This window comes from Girardinichthys multiradiatus, chromosome 3 (assembly GCF_021462225.1).
Source record: "Girardinichthys multiradiatus isolate DD_20200921_A chromosome 3, DD_fGirMul_XY1, whole genome shotgun sequence".
Taxonomy (NCBI): Eukaryota; Metazoa; Chordata; class Actinopteri; order Cyprinodontiformes; family Goodeidae; genus Girardinichthys; species Girardinichthys multiradiatus.
In genome coordinates this window covers 41,006,586-41,022,791 of record NC_061796.1, presented here as the reverse complement: position 1 = coordinate 41,022,791, position 16,206 = coordinate 41,006,586, and the positions used below count along the sequence as shown (strand labels likewise).

The 16,206-nt window shown below is 39.1% G+C and overlaps 1 protein-coding gene across 1 annotated transcript in view; it reads left to right on the top strand.

The window, feature by feature from the left end:
- agmo (alkylglycerol monooxygenase) overlaps window positions 1–16,206 on the top strand; it is an 80,072-nt gene that overhangs the window by 23,999 nt on the left and 39,867 nt on the right. Inside the window, exons 4-5 of the mRNA XM_047360043.1 lie at window positions 12,143–12,246; window positions 13,961–14,056. Of these exons, the coding sequence (XP_047215999.1) occupies window positions 12,143–12,246; window positions 13,961–14,056 (200 nt within the window). The remainder of the gene's footprint in view (window positions 1–12,142; window positions 12,247–13,960; window positions 14,057–16,206) is intronic.

Sequence of the window (16,206 nt, the reverse complement as noted above, 5' to 3'; positions counted from 1 at the left end):
ATTGATTTTATGCTGTGCACAACAGCACATTCTGATGATAAACAGGGTGAATGTCATGACCAAAGGCTATCTGATATGTGGAAGGGGTCCTACAATGGAAATTGGCAATTTTATTTGACAAGACTCCCTTTCATGAGGTTAAAAACACTTATGGCACAATTTTGGAACATTTGGCTTAATTGTGCCAAAATGCCAGCTCCACCTGGCACATTGCTCACTAAAACTTTTGTGGAACAAATATGCTTCAACTTATTCACTCCAAATCTGCTGCAGTGATAGTGAAGATGTTGATATATACAACCCAAGGCTTTTACTAGTATTTCACAAGTAGTTACATGGTGTTTTTCTATGTTCATTTCGGAAAATCTTTTTGCGAGGCTCAAAATATTTGAATTCTTTTACGTATATTAGGGCTTCACAGGTTAATGACCACATGACCGTACCACCTTTTTATTGTCTAAGAAATTATGTTGCTGCATTTAACAATAAGTGCTGTCAAATGTGTTTCAGCAATGGAGAGCCTGAATGCACGCTACTTAAATATTAAGATTAAATGTGTTGCAGTCCAAGCTTTTCCTCACGATACGCATATTGTATAAGATAATACTGCAATAGCTAAATCTATGATATATTGTGCAGCCCTACTGGCAACCACCTATAGCATCAACCAGAATTATTTTTGATGGTGTGAATAACAAGATTATATAATATAGCAAGATTGTGACTTTAAACTGTTTTTCTCCAATTTCATTGGAAATTAAGATAAACACTTTAGGTTTGATATGATGTATCTGTTTGATAGTCTTAATATGAAGTAAGATAGGAAGTAGTTGTTGCTTGGTTGTCTAATATTGTCAGGCAACTCTCTTCAAACTGTTTTAAATTATTTGTTTGGCGCCATTTTGGGTACTCTGTAGAAAAACATAAACAATGAGGAAATGACTTAAGTTAAAAATGGTTTATAAGCACTGTAAGAATCCTGCGAGTGGCTAACTGTTAGCTGATAATGATGCTAAATGTAACTTCTGCTTCAGAGCTTCCTATTGGTGCCAAACATTAGTAGTTAAACCCAAACTTGATGGCTCTACACTGAACAGGGATCTTTTAAACTGTTTAACAGTCTAACACAAAAATGGAGCATTTTCCATTTATTTCTTAGAACTTCCTTAGAATTAGACAGTAAGTGCAGTATATGGACTAGTCACACCTGGACTATATTATTCCACACAGATTAGATTCTTCAAACCACACTTTAATCAGTGAAATCTTCAGCAAGAAATACTGTTCAAATTTTGTCTCGTCCTTGTTAACCCAATTTATTGTATGGTCTTATTTTGGGAGCTGGACATATCTTTCGATCTCTAAAAAAATGTTGTCACAAAGAAACCAAATGTATACCAAAAAGGCCTTGAATTCACACAATTCTATAATAGACCCCAGAGTTGAATGAAAGTAAGGAAAAGCAACAGTTTGAATGGTAAACTATTGAACTCCAATGTATGACATACTTATTTAACAAATAAACTGCTGTATGAACATCTGTTTGCAACAGAGACTTATAAAAACGAGAGCAAATTGAAGATTTTTCTGTGTTTCAATAGATGTATCTGTAAATCTTTTCATTTTGAAAAGGAATATTAATGTTGATAAAATATGTTTTTACCTCACCTGTCTCTGTCGCCCCCCCCATTTCCATGCCATGTTTGTCAGGGGTGTAAGTGGGCCTGACCGGCGTTAGTGTGTTTTGATTAGAGTGTGTGACTGAGCTGTGCGGACAGCATGAAGTATGGCAACGGCTGAGGGGAGTTTGGTCGACCATCCAGAGGAGTCCTGCGCTGCCTGTTTGGGTTGGCACCCTGTCCAACAAGCCCTCCAGTCCAAACACTGGAGGCCTGTTCACAGCCCATTACTTCTCTGATTGACAGCGCAGTCCACCACTCAAGGGAATGCACAATGTAGGGTGTTGCTTATAAGTTCCAGGAGTTTGTCGCCTGGGGTGATGATTTAGGCATCTGATTGATGTTACTGTAAAAGCATTTTTTAAAGGATGTCATTTTGGATATACTTCAACAATATATGTATTTTTTGTCTTGTCAATTTTTTCTTTAAAGCAGCATTGTTTAAGCCCAGATTGGCAGCCATGTCCACTCAGTGCAGCGCTTTAGTAGAGTTGACTTTATCTAGCTTAGCAGGACTTTGGTTCCTAGATTTATATGACTCTGGTTATGTAAGCATTACTGCTAACAAAGTTGAGTGTGATGTAAACAGTCTCTGTCAAAGTCTAACTGCAACATTACATGACTGAGTAGAACTTGCAGCTCCTTGATTATGTGTCATACTACCGTTCAATAGCTCTGAGTAAAAAGGTAAAACATCACATCATTCTAACATCAAATTTCCTGTGCCGTCAGCCCACAACTTCTTTAAAAGTTTGAGTAGTTGCATTTGCTAAATTGCAAACTTGTCATGTTAATTAATAAGGTAATTGATAGTTAATTAAATAAATATAGCCACAAATATTTGCTTAGACTGAAAAAGGTAAAATTATAAATTTTTAGATCGGACAATTAGCAAAGGTAACAAAAAATGTTCACTGTAATAAACCTTTATAAGGAATGCACATCAGAAATGCATTGGGTTAATTGAAGCACATTGATTACCATCTGATAAAAATAATATATTACCCCTATTGGAAAGCTGCTTTAAATAATAATGTTTTCAGTCTTGATTTAGTTCAGCCAAAAGCAACGGTATATCTAAGGTTTCTGGGGAGGTTTTGAGTAGACAGGTTTATGATGACCTCATAAGCAGCTTTAAAATGTACTAAGGTTGAAGACCATTGGCCTGTAGATCAGGAACAAGATTTTTAATCCCATCCTTTTACAAACACGGAGTCAGAGCAGTGATAAAAGAAACTGGTGCAATACAGTGCCTTGCGAAAGTATTCGGCCCCCTTGAACTTTTCAATCTCTTGCCACATTTCAGGCTTCAAACATAAAGATATAAAATCCAAATTTTTTGTGAAGAATCAACAAGTGGGACACAATCATGAAGTGGAATGAAATTTATTGGATGTGTCAAACTTTTTTAACAAATAAACTGAAAAGTGGGGCATGCAATATTATTCGGCCCCCTTGCGTTAATACTTTGTAGCGCCACCCTTTGCTGCAATTACAGCTGCAAGTTGCTTGGGGTTTGTCTCTATCAGTTTTGCACATCGAGAGACTGAAATTCTTGCCCATTCTTCCTTGCAAAACAGCTCGAGCTCAGTGAGGTTGAATGGAGAGCGTACGTAAACAGTAGTCTTCAGCTCTTTCCACAGATTCTCGATTGGATTCAGGTCTGGACTTTGACTTGGCCATTCCAACACCTGGATACGTCTATTTGTGAACCATTCCATTGTAGATTTGGCTTTATGTTTTGGATCATTGTCTTGTTGGAAGATAAATCTCCGTCCCAGTCTCAGGTCTCTTGCAGACTCCAACAGGTTGTCTTCCAGAATGGTCCTGTATTTGGCACCTTCCATCTTCCCATCAATTTTGAACATCTTCCCTGCCCCTGCTGACGAAAAGCAGGCCCAAACCATGATGCTGCCACCACCATGTTTGACAGTGGGGATGGTGTGTTCAGTGTGATGAGCTGTGTTGCTTTTACGCCAAACATATTGTTTTGCATTGTGGCCAAACAGTTTGATTTTGGTTTCATCTGACCAGAGCACCTTCTTTCACATGTTTGGTGTGTCTCCCAGGTGGTTTGTGGCAAACTTTAAACAAGACATTTTATGGATATCTTTGAGAAATGGCTTTCTTCTTGCCACTCTTCCATAAAGGTCAGATTTGTGCAGTGTACGACTGATTGTTGTCCTATGGACAGACTCTCCCACCTCAGCTGTAGATCTCTGCAGTTCATCCAGAGTGATCATGGGCCTCTTGGCTGCATCTCTGATCAGTCTTCTCCTTGTTCGAAATGAAAGTTTAGAGGGACGGCCGGGTCTTGGTAGATTTGCAGTGGTCTGATACTCCTTCCATTTCAATATGATTGCTTGCACAGTGCTCCTTGGGATGTTTAAAGCTTGGGAAATCTTTTTGTATCCAAATCCGGCTTTAAACTTCTCCACAACAGTATCTCGGACCTGCCTGGTGTGTTCCTTGGTCTTCATGATGCTCTCTGCGCTTTGAACAGAACCCTGAGACTATCACAGAGCAGGTGCATTTATACGGAGACTTGATTACACACAGGCGGATTCTATTTATCATCATCAGTCATTTGGGACAACATTGGATCATTCAGAGATCCTCACTGAACTTCTGGAGTGAATTTGCTTCACTGAAAGTAAAGGGGCTGAATAATATTGCACGCCCCACTTTTCAGTTTTTTATTTGTTAAAAACGTTTGACACATCCAATAAATTTCATTCCACTTCACGATTGTGTCCCGCTTGTTGTTGATTCTTCACAAAAAATTTAATTTTATATCTTTATGTTTGAAGTCTGAAATGTGGAAAAAGGTTGAAAAGTTCAAGGGGGCCGAATACTTTCGCAAGGCACTGTACGGTTCATTTTCGTGGTGTTGGACAGAAATCTGGCAGAAACATTTTTTTTTTTCTTTTTTAGAGACCAATAAAGCACCATTACATAAATTTAGCATGTGCATAAAAGCATGTGCCAGTTATTCTATGTCCTGTTTTGACAGTTATTAAAATTGTAGTAGGCCAAATTAAATGGCTTTATCTAGTTGTTCAAATTTAGGTTCATAACTACAGCTGGTTGGCTTGCATGCGCTGTAGTTTTTAGCCTCGTTGGTTCTAGTTGAACTGGTCTCCAACCTTAAACTGGTTCTCCATTAAGCTTAAGGAAATTCTGACCCATCCAATCATTGATATGGACACACTTAGTATGTGCAAGGAACTGTGGTCATACAGTGACAAAGCCACATAAAGGTGTATTATTAGAATACGTATGGTAAGATATTGAATAAAATTGTTTCGGGCATAACGCCTTGAGGAATTCCACGTGTGATTTTTGCTTTCTTAGATTTCTATTTACTAAATGATAGAAAGTGGTAGTAGTAATATCTCAACCAATGCAGCTCAGTACCAAACAATCCTACCACCTTCCCAGTCTATCAGTGAGAACCTAATGCTAAACTATGTCAAACTTTATGGTTTCCAATAAAGTAATCTTCTACAGAAGGTTGTGGAAATTCTCAATGTCAATGGTTGCGATTAGAAAAAAGAGCAATATGCTATAAAGTTGATGAATGTTTGTTTAGATGACGATATGACTTGCGATAAATGAATACTTAATTGTATACAGGTCCTTCTCAAAATATTAGCATATTGTGATAAAGTTCATTATTTTCCATAATGTCATGATGAAAATTTAACATTCATATATTTTAGATTCATTGCACACTAACTGAAATATTTCAGGTCTTTTATTGTCTTAATACAGATGATTTTGGCATACAGCTCATGAAAACCCAAAATTCCTATCTCACAAAATTAGCATATTTCATCCGACCAAAAAAAGAAAAGTGTTTTTAATACAAAAAACGTCAACCTTCAAATAATCATGTACAGTTATGCACTCAATACTTGGTCGGGAATCCTTTGGCAGAAATGACTGCTTCAATGCGGCGTGGCATGGAGGCAATCAGCCTGTGGCACTGCTGAGGTTTTATGGAGGCCCAGGATGCTTCGATAGCGACCTTTAGCTCATCCAGAGTGTTGGGTCTTGAGTCTCTCAACGTTCTCTTCACAATATCCCACAGATTCTCTATGGGGTTCAGGTCAGGGGAGTTGGCAGGCCAATTGAGCACAGTGATACCATGGTCAGTAAACCATTTACCAGTGGTTTTGGCACTGTGAGCAGGTGCCAGGTCGTGCTGAAAAATGAAATCTTCATCTCCATAAAGCTTTTCAGCAGATGGAAGCATGAAGTGCTCCAAAATCTCCTGATAGCTAGCTGCATTGACCCTGCCCTTGATGAAACACAGTGGACCAACACCAGCAGCTGACACGGCACCCCAGACCATCACTGACTGTGGGTACTTGACACTGGACTTCTGGCATTTTGGCATTTCCTTCTCCCCAGTCTTCCTCCAGACTCTGGCACCTTGATTTCCGAATGACATGCAGAATTTGCTTTCATCCGAAAAAAGTACTTTGGACCACTGAGCAACAGTCCAGTGCTGCTTCTCTATAGCCCAGGTCAGGCGCTTCTGCCGCTGTTTCTGGTTCAAAAGTGGCTTGACCTGGGGAATGCGGCACCTGTAGCCCATTTCCTGCACACGCCTGTGCACGGTGGCTCTGGATGTTTCTACTCCAGACTCAGTCCACTGCTTCCGCAGGTCCCCCAAGGTCTAGAATCGGCCCTTCTCCACAATCTTCCTCAGGGTCCGGTCACCTCTTCTCGTTGTGCAGCGTTTTCTGCCACACTTTTTCCTTCCCACAGACTTCCCACTGAGGTGCCTTGATACAGCACTCTGGGAACAGCCTATTCGTTCAGAAATTTCTTTCTGTGTCTTACCCTCTTGCTTGAGGGTGTCAATAGTGGCCTTCTGGACAGCAGTCAGGTCGGCAGTCTTACGCATGATTGGGGTTTTGAGTGATGAACCAGGCTGGGAGTTTTAAAGGCCTCGGGAATCTTTTGCAGGTGTTTAGAGTTAACTCGTTGATTCAGATGATTAGGTTCATAGCTCGTTTAGAGACCCTTTTAATTATATGCTAATTTTGTGAGATAGGAATTTTGGGTTTTCATGAGCTGTATGCCAAAATCATCTGTATTAAGACAATAAAAGACCTGAAATATTTCAGTTAGTGTGCAATGAATCTAAAATATATGAATGTTAAATTTTCATCATGACATTATGGAAAATAATGAACTTTATCACAATATGCTAATATTTTGAGAAGGACCTGTATATTATTAAACTGTCTACAGATTTCTTTATATCATTTAAATGTGTTTGTATTGTAAAGTAATTTTTTGTTGTGAATTGGCTCTAAACAAATAAACCAAACTGAAAAACATTAAACAGGGTTAACACCATTCTGCTTTGGGTTCATTACTAATATAGACACCAGATAGTACCTAGTATTATTTTTCTTTTAAACTTCTCCATCTGCTGTTCTGGGAAGGAAACAACTGAGCTGTAATGTGTAAATGATTTTGTCAAGTTTTTAATACCTTCCTAAAACATTTTCTGCTTCATTAAACAAGAATGGTTCATGGTGGTGCAGTTGGTAGCACTGTTGCCTTGCAGCAAGAAGGTCTTAGGGGATTTGTGCACTGAGTTTGCATGTATCCCCGCGCAAGATTGGGTTCTCTCCGGGTACTCCTTACTCCTACAGTCCAAAAACATGACTGTAAAGCCTGGTTCACATGGCAAGATTTTAAAATTTTCGGTTGAACTTCACAACCTGAGAGACCCCACACGTGGCAATAAAAAAAACGTAGGTATAACAGGTTTGGTCCTCAATCGTGTGGTGTCCAGCCGCACGGCAAGCACAACACACCACACATGAACAGATTTCACTCAGGAACATTCAGATGTCAGACGGGAAATCTCGCAAACTCACGATCAAACGTGAGTTCAGAGTAATTCCCCTCAGTGTTTCTGTCACCTCGCTTTTTGAATGCTTAGACATGTCATTCAACAGGCTGCTCGTTTGTCCTCGGGGAACACCCCACACGGGAGGATATCAGGCCAAGACAATCCAACGTGTTGAATTTCCCTGATATGAGGTCAGAGCGGTCGTGACGTCCTTTTGAGCAGACTAGATCACTTTTAACACACCACCCACAGCAGGGATATCTCATAAGATTATCTGGGGAGCCATCGTGATAATTGGGGCATGTTATAAGGAGAAGTTCAGGTCAAAAATCGGCATAAAAATTCTGCCGTGTAAACCAGGCATTAAGTTAATTGGTCACTCTACATTGTCCTTAGGTATGACGGCTTGTGTGCATAGTTGTTTGTTTTGTGTTTCCCTGCGTTGCCCTGTGATGGACTGGTGACCTGTATAAGGCACCTCCTGCCGAATAGAGATGGGCACCAGCACCCCTGCAACCCTCCAAGGACAAGTGGGTATAAAAAATGGATGTATGAGTAAAACCAAATTTAGTACTGGAACTCAAATGCATGGTGCTGTAATTAGCTCATATGTATTACACTCCAAGCAGTTCTTTGCAATTTTGATATTGTGTACAGTGATATTGCGATAAATCTGCAATATATTTTGCAGGAATAATCATGGTACTAGTTGGTTCTGGATGTCGAACTCTGGCTGAGAGAACAGATTTATCTGTTAAAATAATTTGAAGAGGTAGAACAATGTAAAGAAAAATAAGCCAATTATACAAAAGAAAAATGTGAAAATTAGGAATAAGTAGAATGCAGAAACTGGGCAGGGTACGTAGAGGACCAAGTAGCTCCAAAGCAGAGCAGCAGCAAGCAGGGAAGCAGGAAGTACTGCTGAAGAGAGAATAGGGGTGTATTGCTTAGATTCTCATCATATGCTGTTAATGTGCATTTCCCTTTACTTATGAGAAACCACCTGCTATGTATCGTGTATTTAAATTGTCCAGTGCTTCCTTTTATTTTGCCACAGTTCAAATCTACTGTTTTTGTAGTATTCTTTTCATATTGCTCTATTTGGGGTCCTTACAGAAAAACATCTGCCTCCATCTAAGTCTGTTCCTAACAGCTTCTTCTGTCACAGCACCCATCTGCAGATCCATGAAGCTTCTCTGAAGTCTCTTCCTGTTTTCCTCTTCATATTCATTTCCTCCTCTGCGTGTCCAAACCGTCTCAGCCTTAGCCCTCTAACTTTGTCTCCAAACTGCTCAGCTTGAGCTGACCTTCTGATAACTCATTTCTAAGCTTGTCAAATTTGGTCTGTTAGTAAAAGTCTTAATACCTTCACTCTTACTTTTCATTTTTCACAAAGGTTTGAAGCTTCTTGCATGCCTATGTCCTTTGTTGCATACACCTGTAGCCATGGAAGTGTTTGGAACATCTGAATTCAATAATTTGCATGGATGAGAAAATATTTTCTGTAGTAGTATTGTGTATATTTACTACAGTTATACTTCTGCCTGTCTTACAAAGTTCAGTAAAACAAATAAAATTAAGTATATCATGGGACTTTGCTTGTCCAATGGGGGGTAATGAATTGCTTTTTAAAATTGCTCCATGCACCAGAGAGCATAACACCACCTAGAACTGTTAGTATGGCGAATGCTTTGAAGAGACACTGGATACTTGTGTAACTTAAATAATGTTTGAAATTTGAATTTTATCATGTAAGATACGTGGAAACAGCTTTTGGCACGCCTTTTAACTAATTTTATGATATTTAAAACCACAATTAACCTTGTTTTGTCAGCATGAATCAGCCGAAATGTCAGTTGGTATCACTTAGGGACACCCAGTTCCTGCTTATACTCCCTTTAAGGGTGAGGTTTGCTGAATATTACAAACTATCCCCTATGTATTTTGTTTATATGTCGTGTATGCTACCATAAATGTCCTTTACCTGATTAGCATCCACTCATAGTTATTCTTGAGAATAAGTTAAAGATTACAGGAGACCTGTCTTCTTGTAGATCTGTGTTCTTGCTGGAAATCTGGGTTGTGTGGCATTGGTTCTCATCATTAACAGCGCTTCCCTCCTGAATAAGCCCAGCCAAAGTATGCAGTGTCCCGCCGCGTCCTCAGACGAGGACATGGGCCTGCAGTGAAGGTTAGCAGTTCCAACTTCCTGTCAGTGACAACAAGCATCAATCTTAGCCACCCATAGTCCTAAACCCTGCCAAGCGTGACTCCAATGAGGTGAAAAATTACAAATGCCGTAGGCTGCTGGAATTAAACAAAGGCTATCCTTGCAGTATGTCCCGTAGTGGGACTATTCATCTCCGAATCCCCCATAATTCAAGAAATATCATAATTTTTGTTCTTGGCTGCTGCTGATCCAGTCAGTTTTCTTCCCTCTTGCTCTACCACCCTCATGCTTTCTCTGAAGAAATGTAATTTGTATTGAAATGTCCAGTAAAGTTTGAAAAACATTTCTAACTTTCCATTTTTAATCATCCCAAAAAGAAAACATCATTTATATATCTTATACCTCTAATAACAATATGTGTGACTTTTATCCAGTCACACCTGCTAAAATCCAATCATAACACTTAAATAAGAAAGGTGTGAAGTAATGTTCAGGAGCAGTAGCTTTCACTTGGGGTGTCCCAAACACTCGAGGAATTAAAACTCAGCTTCACTTATTAAACCATGAGCAGACAGATGGTGGCACGTCTCCGCTTTCCAAACACTTACCTTCAGTTCTCAGCTGTGTGTTTGTTCAGGTGTTGCATACCCCATCACATAGGGTTTTATGACTGCTGGGTTTTTTTATGAAACAGAGAGAAAGTAGGTGTTCAGGATGTGGCTTTTAAATGTTAGTTTCAGAGTAATCCATGGTTGGGACAGTTTCTGTTTTCTGTGTGGTGTTGCATGTGTTGTGCACTACTTTTTTCATGGTATTAACATTATAAATGGGGTTTCTAGGAGTCAACCACAATACGATATGGGGATGTTGAGCAAGAACACTTAAGATTTTATAGTTTTGCAGTATAAAACTAAATGTAAAGACAAAAAAAATAATCACAAATAGAAATATTAAACTAAAATACTTATGTAAAAACAGTTCTACAGTATAAATACTTCTTGTTCTAAATATCAGTTTTATTCTGTTGTGCTGGTCTTTGTAAATTGATGGCTGGATGCAAACAAGCTAATTTTGACTTAGTGGCCACTTTGTCTTTCTTAATCTGGGCTATACAACTAACTGACGCCATCTTCATTTAATTATAGGGCTTTTTAAAGGACCTCATTTTTGGAGAACCCAAGCAAGAGAATTATGTATTTCTGGCTGATGTAGAGCAGCAGGCAGCTCTGTCTGAGGGAATGAGGTCTCACTGCTCATCCAGTGGTGGTCACTAAACTGCTGCAATATAAATAAAAAAAACTGTGTTCAATGACTGGATAAAACACTGTGAGTTTCATTCCAACTGCCACTTTTATGGCTTCTTGGCTTATTAAATGTCTATTTATTTATTTATTTATTTATTTATTTATTTACCAGACAGGTGGTAAAAGTGCCAGGTTTTGGCTTTAATACCTTGCAAAAACTTTATGCTGCATAACATTCAAAACACATCAATAGAGCATGACCTGTTAAAAAATATACTATATATATTCTTGATACATAGCCTTGAAGTTAGGTCATAACAGTTTTTAAAGAGTTTGAAATTTAACTTAGTGCAGCTTGCAGAAACCCCAACTGGTACTGTTTGTAATGATTGATTCCACTCTGGGTATTTTTGCAATTTCAATACAAATAACATCATTAACTCAACAAAGTGTAATTTTTTTGGGTAATCTAGACCTTAATGGGAATTGCTCCTCAGAATTGCTATTCAAAGCTTAACGCTCATAAAGTGCCTTCTTTTGTAATTCATTAGTATTAGTAATTTCTATATATTGGGTATTGTGATTCTGCAGTATTTGAAGGTTATGGTTCACTCCTGGACGACAGCAGAAGCAGCAATAGGATGGATGGTGCCAGAAAGCACAGCAAGACAGGGTGGTCCGGAAACAACTTGGGGATCTAGTGAAACTTAACAAGCATGTTCCTGTTGGATGTTAAAATGAATTGTAACACAGATATTAATGTAGCAAATATCACAACACAGCAGAGGAATGCAAACTGGAGCACTGGGACATCAAGCTGGAGGTTAACCAACTGCAGCCAAATACCAGTGTAGTCATAATAGCTCAGACCCCCCCCACCAGCCCCACAATGGCTAGCTAGTCTCGAGCACTAGGTTTTCCGCACAGCTGGCCAGGAGTGTTTTTAGAATGACTCCTTCTGAAGGTGGAGGTGTATAGTTACTCATCTAGGGAAGGTGTAGGGCTGTGTTGGGATAAATCACTTGTAGGGGTTTGAGGTCCACCCATGAATCTCATATGAAAGGTAACTCTGCTACTCTCTGCTCTTTAAAACACGTATAAGTGTGAATGAACTGATTAACACATTTATAACACCTCTTGATGTTTTCTGTGTGTAATTTTGTTTTGTTAGAGGTGGCCATCCTTTGGGCTGCTCACCAGGTTCACCACAGTTCAGAGTACTACAACCTGACCACCGCACTCAGACAGTCACTCACCCAACAGTTCACTTCTTGGGTAAGACATTTATATATTCTTCAAGTACAATTCAGCAAATCCAATTATTATCTGGGAATTATTAACAGGTTAAAAAGCGTTGTCCGTTTGGCCAGAACTTTATTCCCTCCTTCCCTCCGACAGATGTTCAATGTTGTCCAGAAACAAATCAGTGAATCACTTTGTTGCACTAGATGACATGTTCCTCAATTATTGTAATGACGTGCTGTAGTTTATTTATGTGCTGCCATAAATACTCATTAAAGCTCATTAAAGCTGTTAACAATGAAAGACTCAAACAAAGGCTACTGTTTGAGTAATGCCAAGACAACCTCTATACTAGTTCTGGATCCTTACTGAGCGAGACCTACCTGCCTGCTACGGCTATAACAGTACATGTACTCTTATTGTAACGTTTCAGTACAGCCCTTCTGGTTTGGCATGTACATGTACTGAAAGATTATAGTGTAGTTTTAAACCTTATCGCAAGCAGAAGGTTTAAGTCTGGAACTAAAATTCAAAATTATGTGTTCCGCCAGGCAACTTTAAAAAGTGACACCAAAACAAAGCAGAGTTTGAGGACTTCCAGCTACCAGTAAAGTCTATTTCTGAATATTAGTTTTTTTTTTTTTTTTTTTTTTCTTACAGTGAGAATGGAAAAGAAAGTTAGATAAACCAAACTTTGTCAGTGTTTGTAATTGAGTTTGCTCGACATTTACACATTACTCACCTGAGATTATAACAAGCCGTCTTTATAACTTAAGATATGAGATCACACACTAGTATTGTGTTGAGGGGACTATGTCCAGTGGGAGGCGTTTTCCTACCAGCTGCACTTCTACGGTGCATTCAAGTACAACTCGTACACTAAATTGTCTAGATACCAAAACAACTACAAAGTAATTAAAGATTTCTTTCTTATCATTTGTCGACAGTTTTACTTCAGAATTCATTCCTGAACAACAGTGACCATTTTCAAGTGATTTTATTGGTGTATAATCTATCTATAGACCAATTTTGATTCTGATTTTGAATGTAAAGTGTGGCTCAGTGGATAGAGTTGTCATCTTACAACTGGAAAGTTGTAGGTTGAATTCCAGCATCCTTCTGCCACATGTCTGTCCCTGGGGTAGGCAGTGTATAAATGTGTGTTTAAGTGTGAATGACTGCATGTGGCTCTAGTCTAAAGCATTTCAAGTGGTCAGTAAGACTAGAAAAGCACTATAGCACTAAAAATTAATCTATTGTCTATACCTGCTTATGCAGGATTTTATTAATTTACAAAATCAAATATCTAGTCAGTTCTATACCGGCCACTTTTTAAAACGACTACAACATATTGATAAAATCAAATTGTTCTTCACATGATGTAAAAAAAATAACTTGGAAAAACGTGCGTTTTTGTTTCTTTTCATTAAAACTCAAGGAAATTGTACCAAGCCATAAGTAAAACAGAATCAATAAAATGAAGATTTTAGTGCCTCAAAAACACCTATACTGCATGCAAACAGACATGCCCACAAACAGGCATACATTCATACATACTGTAGAAAGTTATACCATAAAATAATGAGCTTTTGCTTCTGTAAGAAAGGACTCACTTCGTGAAGGAGGTATTTTATTTAAATGAAACATTCTGTCATAGCTGAAGAATGATATGAAACAAATGTGCTATTGATTGTTTAATATGGAGTTAGATGCAGACTATCCTGTTTGTCTCTTTTGTCCTCTTTAGATCTTCTACCTTCCAATGGCTCTAGCTGTTCCTCCATCCATCTTTGCCGTTCACATACAGTTAAACCTTCTTTACCAGTTCTGGATCCACACTGAGGTAATTTTTGTGGCATGTGGTATAAATACAGTAAATAAACCTGAGACATTTTTTAAATGTGAGAAACTCAGTACCTCATCCTGTAGTAGAATGAATTTTAATTTAAGTTTGCTGAGAAAGACAGAAGTTCTCATACCAAATATAGGCTTACAACCAGTCAGATTTCCCCCGATGCAGCAAACTTTCTGAGAATAATAAAAAAAACAAAAAACTACCCAAACTTTAAACTTTCATACCAGTGCAATCCAAAGCTATGTCTGTTTGTGTAAACATATTCAGACTTTAGACTTTGCTGTTTAGTTTTTTCATCTGTTACTGCGTAAAAGTCCATGTGCTAAAGCTGCTGATTGCATCAGACTACCTGATCACCTGAGATTTTTCAGTCCACTAATATAACTCCAAGGTAGTTGATATGAGCTTCCGTTACAGGTCGCCTCACCTGACCCTTAGCCCCGTTACACCGTATTGAGACAACAACACAACACTTAAAATCTACCTGAATGCTTTTTGCTTTTTATTCTATTATAAATGCTGTCAAAGACAATTTCTGGTACCAACTTTAGCAATAAGGAGGATGGAGGATGAGGAGATGGAAAAGCATAAGCCAGGGTTCATTAGGCTTCCTTCTAACTGTACATTCAGAGTTCAATTCAATTCAGTTTTATTTATATAGCGCCAATTCACAACACATGTTGTCTCAAGGCACTTCACAACAGTCAGGTACATACATTCCTATTAATCCTAACAATTGAACAGTGCAGTCGGAGTTAGCTTTTTATTCAAATTGGATAAAAGCTTTTTCTATCTAAGGAAACCAAGCAGATTGCATCCAGTCAGTGACTTGCAGAATTCACTCCTCCCGGATGAGCATGTAGAGACAGTGGACAGTCACTGGCGTTGACTTTGCTGCAATCCCTCATACTGAGCATGCATGTAGCGACAGCGGAGAGGAAAAACTCCCCTTTAACAGGAAGAAACCTCCAGCAGAACCGGGCTCAGTATGAGCGGCCATCTGCCACGACCGACTGGGGGTTTGAGAGAACAGAGCAGAGACACAAAAAGAACACAGAAGCACTGATCCAGAAGTACTTTCTATGGGAAGGAAAAGTAAATGTTAATGGATGTAGCTCCTTTAGTCGTTTCACCTCGAAAGAAAGAACAGATAAACTCTGAGCCAGTTTTCAAGGTTAGAGTCTGAAAGAAAGCACATATAATTAGTTACAGTAAAATCTCAGTCAATCGCCATGTCTAGGAGAGAGAAAGTGTTAAACACTGAAAGACAGGGCTATGTGGATCATCAGTAGAGGGTGAGCATTAAGTTGTTGCCAGCAGAAGCTCGGACGATTCCCCTCTCCAGAAAGGTGTCACAGACAGACACAGAGCCAGTCCAGGTGTAGCTTCTAGGAAGAGAATAGAGAGAACAAGGTTAAAAGCTGAAATAACAGCAAATAATGCAAAATTGGAGAGTAGTGTGAGAATGTAGCGAAGAGGGTGAAAGTGGTTGTTATGTCCTCCAGCAGCCTAAGCCTATAGCAGCATAACTACACAGATAGTTTCAGTTCAAATTATTTAGTTAAACGGCGCTTATTTACAACAATGTCGTTTCAAGGGACCCCACAAAGGGTCCCACTGATGGTCATTGCTATACTAAAAACCACAAGGATTGGGATACCTCTCTCTGTCAGACTGATCACAACCATCGGAAAAGAGAAGGGGTCACACAGGTAGCAGAAATGGCGGTTGTGTTTGCACCTCAACCATTACTGAGCCGGTTTAGGCAAAACCTGACTCCCCCTTACTCCAACCAACAGGGAGGGAGGAAGGCTCCCTCCCTGATAACCTAAGCCACTTTAACTATGAGCTTTATCAAAAAGGAAAATTGTAAGCCTAGCCTTAAAAGTAGACAGGGTGTCTGCCTCACGGACTAAAACTGGGAGCTGGTTCCACAGGAGAGGAGCCTGATAACTAAAAGATCTGCCTCCCATTCTTCTTCTAGAGACTCTAGGAACCACCAGTAAACCTGCAGTCTGAGAACGAAGTGTTCTGTTAGGAACATATGGAACCATCAGATCTCTGATGTATGATGGAGCTAAATCATTAAGGGCTTTATATGTGAGGAGGATAATTTTAAGTTCTATTCTGGATTTAAC